The sequence below is a fragment of the Lolium rigidum genome, chromosome 7 (assembly GCF_022539505.1).
Source record: "Lolium rigidum isolate FL_2022 chromosome 7, APGP_CSIRO_Lrig_0.1, whole genome shotgun sequence".
In the NCBI taxonomy this organism is placed as follows: domain Eukaryota; kingdom Viridiplantae; phylum Streptophyta; class Magnoliopsida; order Poales; family Poaceae; genus Lolium; species Lolium rigidum.
Genome location: NC_061514.1, coordinates 329,799,594 through 329,817,556, shown reverse-complemented (window position 1 = coordinate 329,817,556; position 17,963 = coordinate 329,799,594). Strand labels below are relative to the sequence as shown.

The 17,963-nt window shown below is 45.9% G+C and overlaps 1 protein-coding gene and 1 pseudogene across 1 annotated transcript; both read right to left on the bottom strand.

Moving 5' to 3' along the window:
• Window positions 1-934: 934 nt before the first annotated feature.
• Window positions 935-11,133, bottom strand: LOC124673413 (ABC transporter C family member 14-like). The gene is made up of 11 exons (XM_047209496.1): window positions 9,034-11,133; window positions 8,291-8,611; window positions 7,867-7,953; window positions 6,860-7,486; window positions 5,348-5,512; window positions 4,950-5,244; window positions 4,422-4,633; window positions 3,942-4,247; window positions 3,797-3,860; window positions 1,559-1,798; window positions 935-1,350 (listed from the first exon to the last, which is right to left on the bottom strand). Exons 1-11 carry the CDS (start codon window positions 11,131-11,133, stop codon window positions 1,247-1,249), a joined length of 4,521 nt encoding a protein of 1,506 aa, XP_047065452.1. The 3' UTR covers window positions 935-1,246.
• A 449-nt stretch (window positions 11,134-11,582) lies between these two features.
• LOC124673412 lies at window positions 11,583-12,750 on the bottom strand (annotated as a pseudogene).
• Between the last annotated feature and the right edge of the window lie 5,213 nt (window positions 12,751-17,963).

Genomic DNA, 17,963 nt, shown 5'->3' with positions numbered 1-17,963 from the left:
CAGATATTCTCCGCGATCAGAACGCAGAAACTTAATCTTCTTGTTACGATGATTTTCTACTTCACTTTGAAATTCCTTAAACTTCTCTAAAGTTTCGGATTTATGTTTCATAAAGTAGATATACCCAGATCTACTCAAGTCATTTGTGAAAGTAAGATCATAACAATATCCACCGTGCGATGGTACACTCATTGGACCGCACACATCGGTATGTATTATTTCCAGTAAGTCTGTAGCTCGGTCATGTATCCCAATGAATGGAGTCTTAGTCATTTTTCTCATTAGACATGCTTTGCATCTTTCAAGTGATTCAAAATCAAGTGATTCTAGAATTCCATTGGAATGGAGTTTCTTCATGCGCTTCACTCCAATGTGACCAAGACGATAATGCCACATGTATGTAGAATTATCATTCAATTTTAATCGTTTAGAATCAATGTTATGAACATGTGTATCACTACCATCGAGATTTAATAACATCTCAGGTGCATGACCATAAAATATATTACTCATAAAAATCGAACAACCATTTTTCTCAGACTTAAATGAATAATTGTGTTGCAATAAACAAGATCCAGATATAATGTTCCCGCTTAACGCAGGCACCAAATAAAAATTATTCAGATTTAAAACTAATCCCGAAGGTAGATGAATTGGGAGTGTGCCGATGACGATCACATCAACCTTGGAGCCAGTTCTAACCCGCATCGTCACCTTACCGCTTGCTAGTCTTCATTTATTCTGCAGTTCCAGTTTTGAGTTACAAATATGAGCAACCAAACCAGTATCAAATACCCAGACATTACTACAATTACTAGTAAGATACACATCAATAACATGTATATCAAATATACCTTTCTTCTTGACGTTGCCGTTCTTCAGATCTGCCAGGTACTTGGAGCGGAGCAATTTCGCCTCCAGTGCCCATCGTCCTTGAAGTAATAGCATATAGTATCAGGCCGAGGGCCAGCCTTGGATTTCTTATGAGGTGCAGCAGCTTTCTTGTCTCCCTTCTTGAACTTTACCTTGTCCTTAGACTTGCCCCTCTTCTTGAAATTGGTGGTCTTATTGAAAATTCGAAGAAAAAAAACTATAAAGCTACAGGGCACACTCAACAAACATTTACTGAACATCTACTGGTACTTTTATTTCTTGATGTATTCCGCTTAACATACACTCGAGTAGCCAACCTACCAAAACGACGCTTACTTATTTCCTAATGTCTGCAGCACGAGGAAGCAAGTTACTAGAGGTTGGACGAGCGATCTGCATACTCTTGGACCATCGCCCCGAAGAGGGAGGACGGCTGTTCGATCAACTTCGAAGGCTCATCAAATTCCTTTACCAGGCCTGAACAGAAATACTGAGATTTTAGAATGGAGAATTCTGAAGAAGAAATGACATGGCTAACTGAACCAAGCGAAAAAACAGGATTTCAGTTCTCTGAACTAGACCTACCTAGCAAACGTTCCATCTTTATTTAAGAAAATGAAAAGGTAGATTACTGGCAGAGAACGATTAATTGTCTATCAAAAGCAGGGGCATTAAAGAGACCTACCTGCGTCCAACACCAAAACTCTATCGCAATCCATGACGGTTGGTATTCTGTGTGCGATGCTGATTATTGTACATGATGAAAATTGTTCTCGCGTGATCTTCTGGATTGCGGCGTCAGTTTGAGAATCGACTGAAGCAGTTGCCTCATCCATGAATAAGACTTGATTCTGCTTCAATATTACACGACCAAGACAAAGAAGCTGTCTTTGGCCTACGCTCCAGTTCTCCCCACTATCAGCCACTGCAAAGAGTATAGATGGAATGGACATTATATATCAACTGCCTAGTAAAATAGAATAATTAGCAGAAGGAATAGTAATTCGTGATTGTATTGGCATCATATTTTTATGTAAATTTTAGCTTCTTTGCCTGACCATAAATCACATATATAGTGTGCTTGGCAATAATATACAAACCAGTAGTGCCCAAATATTTTTATTTGATCAATGTGCGTTTATTCCGTAAAATGGAAAATTATTTTATGCTCTTATGCAAATTGATAGTTCAGAATTTAGGCCGTGCAATTTGGATTCAGTTTTTCCCGACAAAGGGAATATATTAATATCAAAGATATCAATTATACTCAGCCTCTGCAACAACGCAATACTCTAATGGCAGTACGGATGCTATGGATGCATACAACCAAAAAAAGAGAAAAGAAAACTAAGATACAAAAGTTCCGCTAAGTATCCCATGCCTAACAACAACAATACATCCACCACCAAAACAACACCTGAAATACAAACTCTCCAAAAGCGACGCCTTCAAGAAGGGAACAGTACTCCAACACCGTCGTCGCCCGACCAACGATCTTAGATTTTCACCCTGAAGATAGTCTCCGCTCTCAAAACAATGCCTCCAACAAGGTCATTGCTAGGCACAACCAGTTAACGCCAGACCTTGTATTTTCACCCTGAAAGGCAGGACTCTGAACTTCACCTGTGTTGTCGCCCTCACTTTCATACACTGCCCACTTTCATACACTGTTGTCAAGCCCGGATCACAAAGCAAGTCCCTCAACAACGCGGAGACTTGAATCTCCCTTAGCTAGTCCTCCCATCCGACCTTCATGATATTCTCTTCTTCTGACTTTCACCATAGATCCAATGTCACTTGGTGTCAACACAGAAAAGAGCTTCACGCCGCTCCCTCCAGAACCAAATAGTCGGAATAAAAGCATGGGTACGCGCGACCGAATACCACCCAATCCAGCAAACTCCAGGCAAAATATGCGTTGTTCCATTTGCCGGCGGAGCCTTCCGGAACTCAACACTCCGGCTAGATAAAAAAGGATCGGCATCCGGTAGGTCTTCATCTCCGCAGAAGAAGAACCCTAGGACCACCACCTTCAAGCCCGAAGTAGACGAACAGGCCCCCACGCCGCCATTGACGACGAAGGAAGACTCGGTGGACGGCGGCCGCCGCAACCACACCATCCTCGCCCCGCAAATCGCCGCCCCTTCCTCGCGCCGCCGGCTCCGACGATGGATCTCGGCGGGTACAAGATCCAATAACCGCCGCCACCAACCATTGCCGGAGGCCGTGGAGGATCCATTGCCGGAGGCTTTGGAGGAGTAGCCGCCGCCGCTCGTCCAGGGTCGCCGCCCTAGACGCAGAGCGCGTCGAAACCGGTGGCCGCCGCCCCAGCCGGCCGCCGCCTCCATCTTCCCCCCCGGGCACGTTTGGCGCCGGGGCCTGCCGCCACCGTGGCCAGCGGTGGAGGGAGAGGACGCGGGGGGAGAGCTGGCGGCGCTAGGGTTTGGGGCCCTGACGTCGCCCTGGGAGCGAACGCGAGGGGGCCGTCTATTCACTGTTCATTTGGATTCAGTTATTAAGCTCTGGTTTATTTTTCGCATTGCCAGTGTCCATTTGGCAACTATCATAGTAAAGTATCTCCAAACTAATATTTTGTTAAGATACGGACACATTCACTGTTTCCTGTACATGGTAACTATGGACTATGGTTTGAAGAGGATTGGTTGCCAAATATGTAGAAGTCATGATATTGACAGCCTAGAGGTTTGTTACGTTATTAATGTTACTATCTGCACTATTTATCCCATTTATGATTTTAAAAGGGGCGGCGGTTCAGAACTTTGGACTAGTAAATGATCTTATTTGACAACTACACAACACTTCTTCCGACACCACTTCGGGGAAACATATTAAGAAATTAAGGCTGAGTGGAAGATGCAACTTATGTGAACAAAAACACAACACAAGTATATTAATGGCAAACCTAGAGCGTCAAGCTTTTGAGCTTTAGAAGCTACTACATCCTTCAGTTGGCAATGCTCCAGAGCCTGCAAACATGTGATGTAATTCCACCAGCTAATTAGCCAATCACCAAGGAGGAAGGATAGAACAAACATTTTACACAGTACCTGCCATATTTCAGAATCTGAAAACTGCCCAATTGGATCAATGTTACTTCGAATTGTCCCCTCAAAGAGTACTGGTTCCTGGGGAATTATGCCGAAGCGGGATCTCAGATCATGTAGACCCAATGCACATATGTCTACTCCATCAATGATTATCTTCCCCTCTGCAGGCTCTACAAGCCTGAAGAATGCTTGAATCAAAGTTGATTTGCCACTGCCTGTCCTTCCAACAACGCCTATCTTTTCACCACCTCTAATGCTGACAGTGATGCCTTTCAGAATTAGAGGAGTATTTGGTCGATACCTGACCTGAAAGGATAAAATTGGGGTAATGAGCTCAACTGATCGAATAAATCCCCAAAGACAAATATTCAAAACATTCTACACTGTATTGTGTGTAAAATAGACCAGTAGTTGCACCAAATTTATGTGAAATAAATAAGAAAGTACAGGACTTCATATTTAAGTACTTGACCTTCTAACCTTTAAATCATTGATATCAATATCTCCATGAGTGGGCCAATACAGAGGAGGGTGGTCGTCTTTTTTCCACGCTGCCTCAGAAGGAAGAGTGCTGAACTGATTTACCCTCTCCACGGCAACCATGTAATTTTCTAGCATACAGCTGATGGATATTGCGTAGTAAACCACAAAATTGAGAGCAAGGCCATATGAAAGAGACATGCCAACAAATTCTGTAAAAACATAGCACACATCACTTCCTCCTGGCTATATAAAGCTCATGATCTTAAATCCACAAAGATTACTTTACTGGATATATCAGTTTAAAATGCATTGTCCTATCTCGAAAATAAAGTTATCCAACTCATGAGAATATCTTCATCCTATTAACTAACATCAAGACAACCCAAAAATGCAGTACTGCATTCTATTATTAGGGGGCAGCTGCTGAATTTAATGAAGCGCAAATTAGTGTATTTATCCTGACATGATATAGCCGCTGATCTATGTTACAGTACGGTCAGATCTATTATATATATTCAGTTGTACCTTTCTTGATAAAATTGCTAGGCAAGCTAATCATGAGAAAAGCTGTTATTGACAATACAAGTGTTCCAAGCAGCTCCAGCCGGAACCCAAGCCACTCGTTTGCTGCATAGTTGTGGAAGTTCATGCGCAAACTTGAATTGATTCTGTCTAAATTCTCCTGGAAAAATTCACTTTCCTTGTTGAAACATCTTATGGTTGTCGCACCTACAACAGTCTCAGTGAAGTGATCAATAATCGGTGCTTTGGTTACTCCTTCAAGTCGAGTTAGCTCCCGTGAAGTGCCAAGATATTGATTCTGCAGAAAAGGGGAAATTGCAAGTTATATTGAGCAATCTGTTTCTATGAGCAGAATTAATTAAGGTGTTTTGAGGTGAGCTTTAGAAGAAGAGCATGCATACCCTGTACCAAATGCTCAATAGCAAGAGTGGAATTACAGCTATAACTGATGGCCAAGCGACCTGGCAAGTAACAATAATGGTGCTAAATACTGAAATGTACATTGAAATTGTCAGGCCAACAAAAAAGGCCAGCACATCATCTATGGTTGTTTGGTCAGATGATGCCTGAAAAAACACAAGGGGGAGGTATCAACTCAGTACTTCAGTACATAGCAAAATAATTGCATAACACACACTCCTGATCTTGCAAAACAAAAACTAGAACATATTCTTTCTTTCCATATATTTCGGAGTGAAAGATGATTTCTTTGCACGAGGCCACTTTAAGTTAGGTGATGGTTCAACTGTTAGATTTTGGGAGGATGTTTGGTTGGGAGATAAAACTTTGGCACAGCAATATCCATCTTTATAACATATAGCGCAACATAGAAATGTCTTGGTTGCGGATGTGTTAGCTCAGGTAGCTCTGAATATTCAATTTTGGAGGGTATTGCATTGGAACAAATGGATGGATTGGTTGCATTTGTGTAGACGTTTGATGAATGTTACTCTTGAGGATCAAACGGATAGTTTTGTTTGGAACCTTACAACCTCAGGCTTATTCCTTTCCTTTCCTGCGAAAATATTTATGGAAGCTTAAAATACCGCTAAAGATAAAAAAAATGTGGTTTCTTAATAATAAGATTTTGTTAACTAAAGATAATTTTGCAAGAAGAAATTGAAAGGGTTGTATGAAATGTTGTTTTTTGGTGCTCAAGAATCCATTGAACATTTATTTATAGCTTGCCTGTTTGCAAAACTACTTTGGCGGATGGTGTATTTTACTTTTGACCTCCCACCTCCAGCTAACATTACCAATATGTTTGGCAATTGGTTAAATGGAGTTGACAAAAAAGCAAAGGATCGAATACGCATTGGTGTGTCCGCTCTATGCTTGTCAATATGGAGGTGTCGGAATAATATTATGTTTAACAATTCAACTTCTTTCAATATTATGCAGGTTATTCATATGGTGGTCCATTGGGTGCAACTGTGGGCGTTACTCCTTCCTCAGGACCAACAGGTATTTATGGATACTGGATGCAACCATCTCTAAACGGTCACACAGGCTATCTTGTCCCAGGCTGGCTGGTGTCACACTAGTCGACTACAGGATGCTTAGTTGGCTTAGTTTTCAGATTTTTTGATGTTCTCATGGTTGATTTATGTATTGATCATGAGTGATCCGTGAATTCTGTACCACGTACTTATGTGTTGACACTGAATCTATTAATAAAGGCCGTGTGCATCACCACAATGCAGAGGCCGGGGTGATTATCCCCTTTTCGAGAAAAAAAATATTTCGGGGTACAAGTAGAGAAAAGCTTACAAGTCAAACTAGCTCTGTTAGCACTTATTTAATTTAATAGAATGGACCAGAAAAATAAGGTTTGCCAAGTTAGTAACATATAATCAACTTAGGCAAATGGGCAAGTTCATGCTATAACCAAATAAATCATACAAGATATTTACCCGGCTAAGAATCCTTCCTGAAGGAGTGGTGTCAAAAAATGACATTGGGGCATGCAAAATGCTGTGAAACATCTTACTGAAAAAGATCTGAGCTGTTTGAAGACCCAACACTGTCTCGAGAAAAGTCTTAATTACTTGAAGGACCATTGAAACACCAGCTATGGCAAAATACACTCCAATAAACAAGGAAGGATTAAACGGGATGCTGCCTGATGTTTCATATGAAAGCCAGTAGTCACTAGCCATATCAGAAGCTTGCCACACCAATGATAATCCAAATATGCCCACAACCCCCCACCAACCCCAAGCCTCCGTCAGGTATAGCTTGTACACACGCCAACTTACTTGGCCACTTTCTCTTTCCTCTTCTTGTATAATCTTGGAAGTGGCTGCTTCTATTTCTGGTGCAACGATCAGCTTCTCGCCCTTTCCGATGGATCTAGAGTGGAGAGAGGGGATTCTGATTACTGCAGCAGGCTGAGAATGTCTAGTCTTCTCCACTTGTCGACCCTGTTCCACCAGTTCCATTGAACTATCATGAGCAGCAACAAGAGCCGAAAAACCTGCACCTGCTTCTAGTAACTCATCATACTTTCCTGACTGTGCAATCATACCATCTTTCATGACCTGCTTATATTCACATGGTAAAAACATGAGTACACCGTTGTTTATGTTGGTTTGTTTCGTATAAAATTTGAATTTTTTTCTCTTGCTGGACACTGGATAGTACAACAGTATGCTGAGAAGTAATCGTAAGAACTAACTTTTCATATAATTGTATACAAGAATGATATGAAGCTTAGCATAATAACACCAGAGCCAGCTTTAGACTGTGGACAGATACTTAGAAAGTACACTAACTGTTTTTCTTTTTCGTATAAAGAATGTGTAGATGCTTTTCTTAGATAATGCAAGAGCATAACTGCCTCCTGGCCTCTTGCTTTGGAAGAAACAAAAAAAAAACACTTCAATGGCTCCTATTTTCACCAGAAAGACGATAAACTTACGAATATGGTGTCGGCATTATGCAGGAAATCTACTTGGTGAGTTACAAGCAAGATGGTCTTCCCCTTGAGCAGGCCCCTTAGACATTCCTGCAGCAGAAAGATCACCCGTGTGATACCACTCAAAATATGTGGCATATAATAACAAAAGGTTCACTTTGATTAGTTGAATTCAGTGGTAGTTATACCGAGAGAGTTACTTCAACCTTGTACATACAAATAGGGAGCTACTTCATTCATTTGTTCTTAGTTAGAACAGCATAGAAGAACAACCATCATATGCATTTCACAAATATTGCCCTAACTCTTGCTTATTATTTATTTAATTGTTACATATTAGAATAGTGATTGGTAAAATACAATGACGAAAGGAGAGTACCCCAGTATCATCAAATCAAATTCTTGGAAGAAGCAAAAAAGAATTTACCTTGAAGATATACGAGCCGGTGTGTGCATCTACAGCACTGAAGACATCATCAAGGAGATATATATCGCATTTTTGATAAACTGCTCTGGCAAGCTGAATGCGTTGTTTCTGTCCACCACTGAGATTGATTCCTCGCTCTCCTATTTCTGTCTGGTCACCGAATTCCATCATTTCCAAGTCCTTTTCCAGGCAGCAAGACCGTGTGACTTCTTTATATCTTTCAGAATCCATTGGCCGGCCGAATAAAATATTCTCTTGAATGGTCCCATTTTGGATCCAAGCTGTCTGTGCAACATATGCAGTACTACCACATACCCTAAGCTGTTAAGAAAAGAAGCACGAGGGCATAATAAGATAAATATGAAAAATCTGTAGACTAATGCGTATCACTAGACGTTCCTTAATTTATGAAGCCAAGAAGGTATCATCTAATTCCTGGTGTGATTCAAGAATTCCTTATGGATACTTGAATAGCCATCCCTAGGAGTATCATAACTGTATTAAACCACTGTTTTCTACCGGGTGAGACTTCAGCCATTGCCCCCGATTTCACAAAAACTGTATCTCTCAGTTGGAAGATTTGACCTTGCACTCAATTTGCATCCAACTTTAAGTGGCAAAGACCTCAATTTGTGAATGTTGCATAAATAATTCTCAAAAAATAAGAAGAATGTTGCACGAGCAAATAGCATAGTATTTTGATCAACAAGGATGTCTATTTGTATAAGAAGTAACACTTTTACCTTGCCTGAAACCTTGTCCATCTCCCCCATAATACAGGACAGCAGCGACGACTTGCCAGACCCGACCGTTCCAACCACCGCTGCAAGCTCGCCTCTTCTTACCTCCATATTAATCCCCTTCAACACTGTCTCTAACACGGGTGTTTCCTCCACAATAGTCTCATCCTCGTCCTCTTGTTCCGTTTCATTCTCCTTCTTGCCCCTCATGTCCCACGCGAACGTGGCATCATGCACCTCCACCACCACCCGGTATGCTCCAATGCCAGAGTCAAGGACATGCTCCACCGTAGCATCATTGAGCTCTGCATCAAGCAGGTACCTATCAAGCCTTCCAAGCGACACGGTGGCCTGCGTGATAGCCGCGATCGCCTCCGGAAAGCTCTGCATAGGTCCATCGAGCATTCGGAAGAAGGCGGTGGCCGTGAACACCTTGCCAGCATCCAGCTCTACACCTGTCAGCACGCATGTGCCGAACACGAGCACGGTCATGACGAGCGGACCACTCCAGAGCACGACGGTGTTGGCACACATGAAGTACATGGACTTGGCGAGCCACCCGAGCTCGGCCTCCCTGAGGTGGCGAACCTTGGAGCCGAACGTCTCCTCCCACGCCTGCAGCTTGATGACGCGCATGTAGTTGAGCAGCTGGGTGATGGCCTTCATGCGCTCGTCGCGCTTGCCGAGGAACTTGGACTGGTACTCGAGGTTGCGGCGGTTCGCGAAGGCGACGACGACGGTGACCACGGCGATGGCGGCGACGGCGGTGAGCACGGCGGGGCCGAGGTGCGCGTAGAGGAGGGCGAGCGCGACGGCGATCTGCAGCGGCATGAGCCAGAGGTTGTGGAGCTGGTACGTGACGCTGGACACCTCCTCGGCGTCCACCTCCATGTAGTTGACGATGGCGCCGGCGCCGTGCGCGCGGCGCGCGCCCGTGGAGAGCCGCAGCGACTTGCGGTAGACTGCCGCGAGCAGCGCGGCCCGGACGCGCATCCCGAGCTTGTGGCCCTGGAACTCGTAGTGGTGCGACGCGAGCGTCTCGGCGGCCTTCCCGGCGAGCAGGACGGCCACGAGCCGCAGCCCCTCCGCCGCGCCCCCGCCGCGGCGCACGAAGTGCACGAAGCGGTCCAGCAGCGACGGGCCGATGTACATGACGGAGATGTGCGCCACGCCGAGCGCGGCGACGAGCAGGAGCTGCGGCCAGAAGGAGCGCAGCAGCGCGGCGGCCACCGGGTGCGCCCGCTTGGAGGAGCTGGAGCCCGGCCAGTTGGAGAGGAAGAGCGCGTACGCGGTCTCGGCGGTGTCGGCCGGCGCCACGGGCGGGACGTCCTTGTCGCTGAGCGTCGCCGTGGAGCCCTTGGTGATGAGCGGGCCGATCCAGCTGAAGGTCGCCAGCGAGAGCCACGACGCCGTCGCGTAAGCAGAAGAAGCGCCGCTCCGGTCTTCCTGGGCGGTGGCGGCGGACGCAGCGTCGTCGCCTAGGCCCGTGGAGCCGTGGACCGCGAAGTAGAGCAGGGGCAGCGAGAGGACGAGCCCCGCGAACGCGACGGGGTCGTCGGGTAGTATGGGGACACCGAAGGCGTACCGAGCGGCGGCGGACCCGGAGAAGAGCGCGGAGATGGCCGAGGTGGCGAGCCAGAAGAGGCGGAGGTGCTTCGGGTGTGTGCGCGGTGCTGACGACGCCTTCTCGGCCGCGACGGTCCCCGCGGCCGCGAGGTGCGCGAGGAGGTGCGCGGCGAGGAAGGCGCACTGGACGGTGCGCAATGACGCGAGGGCCGCGAGGGCGAGCAGGAGGAGCGAACCGGCCGCGAGCGCCGTGGAGGCCGCGAGCGCGAGCCTGTGCCGGAAGCTCCTCGTCCCGCGTCGGTGCGGCGGCGCTGGCTTGGCGAGGAGGGGCTCGTGGTCCTCGTGGGAGGATCGGGTGAGGCGGAGGGAGAGGGCGAGGGCGGCGAGGAGGAAGAGGAGGTCGAGGGCGGCGAGGAGCGCGCGCTGTGGGCAGGGCGAGAGAAGGAGGAAGGCGAGGCGGTCGGGGAGGGACGGGTGCGGCGGCGGCGCGCAGGCCGTGGTGGCGAGCCACCATGGGACGGAGGATCCACTGAGCATGGCGGCGGTGGTCGGCGTGGGTTGGCAGGGTGCGGAGCGGAGGGCGCCGCCTTGTGTCACATTTGTTGCGCGTCCCGTCGGGGTTTTCTGGTGTCAGTTGATGGGAGAGGAATGTGGACCAAGGCAAGTTGTGGTGGTAAAGTCTTGAGTAAAATGCACCTATGGTCCTGGAACTCTACGGCAAGGTCGACAATAGTCCTGGAACACGGAAACTGCATCGTTACGGTCCTCAAACTCGTCTAGGACGTCCACATACGGTCCTAGATACGTATGCTGATGACGTGGCACCGCGGAGAGGCTTTCTCCCCCCTTTTCTTAACCCTACATCGAGCCAATTATTGAATATTTTTATTTTCTGAACCAAGCGAGATCATTACAGAAGTAGAGTACAAATTAGTTGTGATGACTGATAAGTGAAAAAATGGACTCGTCCAGGTCCAAGTATCTAGCTAACTCTGCTCCCTGTTCTTCACCCGCATGGGCAAGCCACCTCCCATGCGCAGCGTCAGTGACAACACGAGCTTGGGATGCCCCTAGCCGCCAATGTACTGGAAGCTGAACCTCTCCAGCACACACGCCGCGATGGGCTTCATCTGTATGTAGGCCATCTCCTTGCCGAGGCACATCCTCGGCCCGGCGTGGAAGATCAGGTACTTGAATGGGTTCTCCGGCCGGAACGCGCCCTCCTCGTCGAGCCACCGCTCCGGCCTGAACTCCTCGCAGTCCTCGCAAGATATGCTCTCCAGCCGTGCCATCGCGTAGGTGCAGGACGTCAGCAGCCATCCTTTCCCGACGAATGTGCCATCCGGAAGGAAATCGTCCTCCTTGCAGCCGTGCGTGTCGGCAGACGACAGCGGGTACAACCTCATGAACTCGGTGATGGCTGCGTGGAGGTAGTGCATCTCGCGCAGCTCGTCGAAGCTGAACGTTGGCGCGCCTTCGCTGATCTTGCTGCCTAACGCGCGCACCGCACGGATTTCGCGCGCGATCCTGTCCTCCACGCCGGGCCGAGTAGACACCAGCCAGAAGAACTAGGTCAGCACGGACGAGGTCGTGTCGCGGCCGGCGAGGATGAAGTTGGTGACCACGTCGCGGAGGCTCTCGTCGCTGTGCTCGCCGGCTGCGGCGAACAGCGATAGGAAGTCGTCGGCCTCCCCTCCTCTCTCCCTGCGCTCCCTGACGATCTTGTCCGCGTAACCGTGGATCGTGGCGAGCGCCGAGCACATCCGCCTCTCGGGTTCCATGCCGAGCACCTTCTTGATGCGCCACAGCCACGTGACGGGTGACATGAACCGGGCCATGAACTGCGTGTAGTTGAACACGGCCATGAACTCCGTGCTCTCCGGCGCGGCTATGCCCTTCTCGGCAAGGCAAGCCGGGTCCTCGCCGAACGCTACGCAGCATATGTTGTTGAACGCGAAGCGCTCCAGCACGTCCAGGGTTGTCTGCCCGTCGCGCGTCCGTCCTGGGCCAGCCAGGAGCCTCCCCGTGGCGCCACGTCATCAGCATACGTATCAGGATCGTATGTGGACGTCCTAGACGAGTTTGAGGACCGTAACGATGCAGTTTCCGTGTTCCAGGACTGTTGTCGACCTTGCCGTAGAGTTCGAGGACCATAGGTGCATTTTACTCTAAAGTCTTTACTCTTTTTTGAACAAGCATATGGGAAAGCCTGTGATGTCGGGGTAGATGACACGTACCGGCGTCCAGCAATAGACGACAGCGGGAAATGGTTCCGTGGAATGGAGGGAGCAGCCGAGCACGGGCCGTCGTTGATTCCCGGGCGGTCGGAAGAATCGCATTCATTTTCTACGGTGCTTTCCTTCGTGGGTCTTTTTCTAGTCCCTCCCTAAACAAAAACAAGTGCAAAATTTATTTGATTTCAGATATGTCTGTAAAGTGTCTACGTATATCTATATTTTGATAAATTTCGATATGCTTTTATAAATGATGATATAAAAAAAGCGGAAAAGTGTTCATATAATTATAGGTATATTTATAATCGAAAACAGGCCACATTCTGCAAATCTGAAAATCACGACCGGACCCATTAGATCATGTACTGACTGGGTAGAATTTCCACACCTATCGGCCGATCCCACCTTCGTATGTCATCTTCTTCACATTCTCCAATCCCCTAGAAACCCACAGCTCTTTATCACTACGAAAAAGCTACACACATCACTTCTCTCCCCAATCCTCCCCTAGCAGACTCCGCTCGAATTGGAAGAAGGTAGGAGGCGATGGAGGATGTCACAGACGCATGGGGGTGGCGAGGCACATGTAAGCAATGATTTTCTTGTTCATATATGTGTCTCCTACAACGATCACCTCCCCTTCTAGCTGCCACGATGCTCTTCGTCATGCGATCCGTTCGTCCGGAAACCAAACTCCCTGGGTCTAGCCAAATCCAAATTGCTTAAGCTTGGACTACCTTCCTTTGATTCAGGGGTGTTCACGGATTCATCTGAATATACAAAGCTAACAGTGTCAAGTAAACACGAAAAATTTCCAGTAATTTTCCTTGCATATGACTTGAGTAGATGGTATATGTTGATATTTTTCGGTGATGCATATCTAAGCTTTAGAGAAATATTGTTGAAAAGTTTGGATCCGAAAACCTCTATCTATGTTGACTGCCCAGTTCTTACGGAAATATGGATCCACCAATGTGAGATGTGGAGGTACATGACGGAAACAATATGAGGTAGGGCGGCGAATTCTAAGAAAATGATGCGAACACTAAAAATAGTCATGAGACATTACTGCTATATATGATTCTAACACGATCCCTTAGAACAATAAAAATATAAACATGTTTGATTATAAGTAGAACCTACCAACATACCAAATTGTCATCTCAATGGTTTTATTAATCCTCTATAATCCTTTCAATCAAGAATTATGAATATTCCTCAATCGATGCGTAACTCAATCTTGATGATCTGTGTCGCCAGTAAATACATTTTAGTTCTTAGCATCGCCACTGGTAAAAGCAAATCTAATTCAATTAGATGATTATGTCGCTAGAGGAAACATGACGTGTCTTTCAAATATCAATAAAAAACTTTAAATCCACCAATTCTCCTTGTATGAATAACAAATAGCTTAATTTAATCTTGTATGTAGTAAGGCTTATTGTAATTCTATGTAAGTCAAGCAATCTTATTCAAATGAGTCCATATTTTTTATACCTAGGTTTTTTTCGGTTCGAAATCAGGGTTGCGCAGTTCAGTAAAACAAGTATAATTTTTCATACGAAGTTCGTTTTTGATGTATGATCACTCAAATTGTTCAGAAAAACATGTACATCTAAATACATTCACCAAAAATCAAGGTAGAACGGCTGCCTTGCCTTGTCCAAAGGGGAGATTCACCCCTGGATACATAGTGACAGGGGTTACATCCATTGGTACATGATGCAATGGTTGACAAGAGAAATTTTCAGATTTTCAGAACTTATGTCATTTGCACCTCATACACCCCCATAGGGAGAGAATCCACCACATTGCTCTGCTCAAGAAGAGAATGGAGAAATGGTGATTAGGCTAAGGTTACATACTTACGTGGGTCAATCAATTCTCGGGTTGATTACTTATACGGGGCAACGGCTACATAAGACCATTGGCGCTTGGCGGGCCTAAATTTTTCATAATGGGTATTCAAAATTAAAAATAAAAGAGAAACACAACTCGACTTAGTGAATGTACTAGTATTCAATCCCAGGAGCAGCTGCTGCCGTGAAACCTGTTCTAACTAACAACACCGACATGAGCTCATGTGTCGATATACATGGTACTTTATAAAAAAGACCCTCAATTTATAAATAGATGTCTAAGTTTTGTCTAAATCTAGATGTATATAGACACTAAAAAACATCTAGACACATCTAAATTTGAATAAATCTCAGACATCTATTAGACAGAGGGAATAGAATTGATAACTCTACCACCGGGTTGAATAGCTGAATACCCATAATACCATGTGTGCTCGCCAATGCATAAGACGGTGTTATGGCGAAATAAAAATAAGCTCATAGCGACGGGGCAAATTTCCTAGTTATCTTCAAAATACTGGTAATCTGATAACTAGCCTAGCCGATCGAGATGTTGTTCCTTTGACCCGTGGAGCACTTATATGAGAGCATATGCAGTGGTACATTTATTCTGTAATCGCGGAATGCCTGTTGGCTGTTGCGTGTAGCTTCCGAATCAAGAACTAAACGATAAATTGTCCGCTGGCCCTCTATCTGATGTCTCTGCGTCGTGCATTCATGTCTCATATCTGAATTTACCAAACACTAGCAGTGCAGGCCAACCATTGCTGGGACTGATACGTCAATGCGACCCATCTACCTCCTGGGCCGCATTTACATCTAACATGGACCGTGAAGGCAGCTGCACTGAGCGAACAGGTCCACTGGTAGTATAACTTTCTGTATTATTCATTTATTCCCCGTATTCACATGGTACATCGAACTAAAAGCTATGTATTTCGATGATGTCATATAACATGTGCATCTCAATGCTCAAATTCATGGTTGTGAGGTCGACCTCTTCTAGGGGTCACCCAAAAGTCTGGGTCGGTTATTACAGCCAATGTAGAAGGATATTGTTTGTTAATTATAATATCTTGTAATTTAGAAAGATGGAGTACACAATAAGTGTTTACTTATAATTCGTTCTCTCTAGCTACTACACTTATAAATTATAAGGACATTTTAAGCATGAGAAATAGGACAGCAAAACGCATGCCCAAGATTCAATGTACTCCGTCTGCCCAGGTGTATTACATCACGAAAAACATCCGTGTACAAATAGATCAGGGGAGATATTGCGGGACAAATAAATTTTGTGAGTGGGACTAATAAACTAATATACATCCAAAAATTTACTTCACGAAAAGTCATCCGTCTATAGTAGATGATGTATTTTACATCATCGCGTGCTGCCACATCAGGTGTTGTAACATACATCACATATGCACCAAATCCCTCTTCTTCGACAGTTCAATCTTCAAATCCAGTAACTCAAACTTCAAATTCAACAACTACAAGTACCAAGTCCTATTAAACTTCAATTTCAACATTGGGATTCCTATTACTACCAAGTACCAAGTCATTGGAGGCTAAAATTGATTCGAGCCTTTCCGATTGGTTCGATGCAACATGATTTCTCCTCGATTCACCGTCAAGTGAGGATGGGCTGTCACCATGGTGGCCGTTGCGCCTCATCCTTGCCCCGTCACGTTCCTCCCCTCATTTTCATCGCCCCCACCTCTCGCGACCACGTCCCCCGCCACCGGCCAATTCAACTCGGTGCTAAGCTCGACCCCCTCCATGGAGCCACCACCACCCTTCTCCACCCTGCCGGCCCGCTCTACCTCACCGGTCACCCTCCGCAAGAAAAATGGCGCGACAAGCTCTGTTGCTGCACACCTCCGAGATGATGAGCCAGCGCAAGGGAGTGTCGTTGATGCAGCGTAATCTGGCAGCGTTCGTGCAGAACATCCGTGCCGTGTACCTGTTCGTGGAGACGGATGCGCTGGTGGTCACGCTGCCGTTGTTCCACGTGCACAAGATGATGTGCGCGGTGTTGTCCTCAGTGGCATTCGACGCTGACGTGATCGGGTATCTCCCTCATCGTGACGGCGCGTGTGGGAGGCGATGAGGACGAGGGCGCACATCACAACAGCACTGGGGTGATTTCACGAATTTTAATCGACGGTGATGGTCATCAAAGAGATCAAGTGAAGCGACGGTCAGGCGCTGAAACTTCACAGCCTAAGCATGCCACGTCATATTGTAGGATACAACGTGGTGATGTATATTCTGGTCACTTGGCCAAAAATATACACGACGGTGTAAATTTTTTACATCACCAAATAGATCAATGTCGTCTGTTGAAGAGGCATTTTGAGTCAAATATGTTTTATTACAAGTCGATTTTATATCATCTGTTAGCTATACTCTCTCCGATTCAAGGAATAAGACGCACTTGGTTTACGTGCTTTTTGATATATAATGATTGTTTGTATGAAATTAGCATTATTAGAAAGTTCTTTTGAATACGAATCCAGTAATACTATTTTCATATACTATAATCAAGATTTTGTCGTACATAGGACTACGAATCATACGTAGTATTTGCGTGGGTCTCGCTCGTATGCAGGGAATAGGTTTAGGAATAGGGCTAGCGAAGGAAGAGACCAAGAAAGGAATTCGTAGCCTAGAACCTTAAGCCGGAGCTCATAACGTATACGAATGCAAAGATTCCAGCTATTGAAGCCTACCCCATCTAATAAGTATAGGAAAAAAGACTACTTCTCGAAAGAGATAGGCAGTCATGTTTCAGCATAGGTTGTATTTTCAAACAAAAGAAAAGAGCAAGTTCCCACATGCGAAGAGCTGCTTCGGAGAAATATTTATCTTCTTTTACCCCCTTTACGCCCTTCGGGGCTACTAACAACGAGCTAATACAAACGAACGACACGGCTCCTACACCGCTTAACTCCAATAATAGAACCTGGTCCCACATCCCTTGCATTTGATAATGAAACAATCATAATTTGTTGAATTTAAATATGTTCAATCTCATTTCTTGACAATTCCCTTATATCCTTTGAGTCCGACAAAGCAGCATACTAGTGGTTGTAATTAATATTACTTTCTTCCTACCAGGCTTACTGGGCACTTCGTACCATCAAAGTTCTGAATAAAAGTGAGGTGTTGGGTAACATCCCGCCCACGCTATCTCCAACAGCAAAGATCTTAAGGGAAAGACTGAGTTTCAATTCATGAGTTAAGGAATACTATTGGGAAGATTGGGCAT

Bases quoted from the DNA above. Each gene is read 5' to 3' on its own strand.
- LOC124673413 (XM_047209496.1), bottom strand. From the start codon at position 11,133: ATGCTCAGTGGATCCTCCGTCCCATGGTGGCTCGCCACCACGGCCTGC. The intron at 3,861-3,941 runs GTACTGTGTAAA...ACATGTTTGCAG, and splicing joins CAGATTCTGAAATATGGCAG to GCTCTGGAGCATTGCCAACT. The intron at 1,351-1,558 runs GTAGGTCTCTTT...ATTTCTGTTCAG, and splicing joins AGTTTTGGTGTTGGACGCAG to GCCTGGTAAAGGAATTTGAT.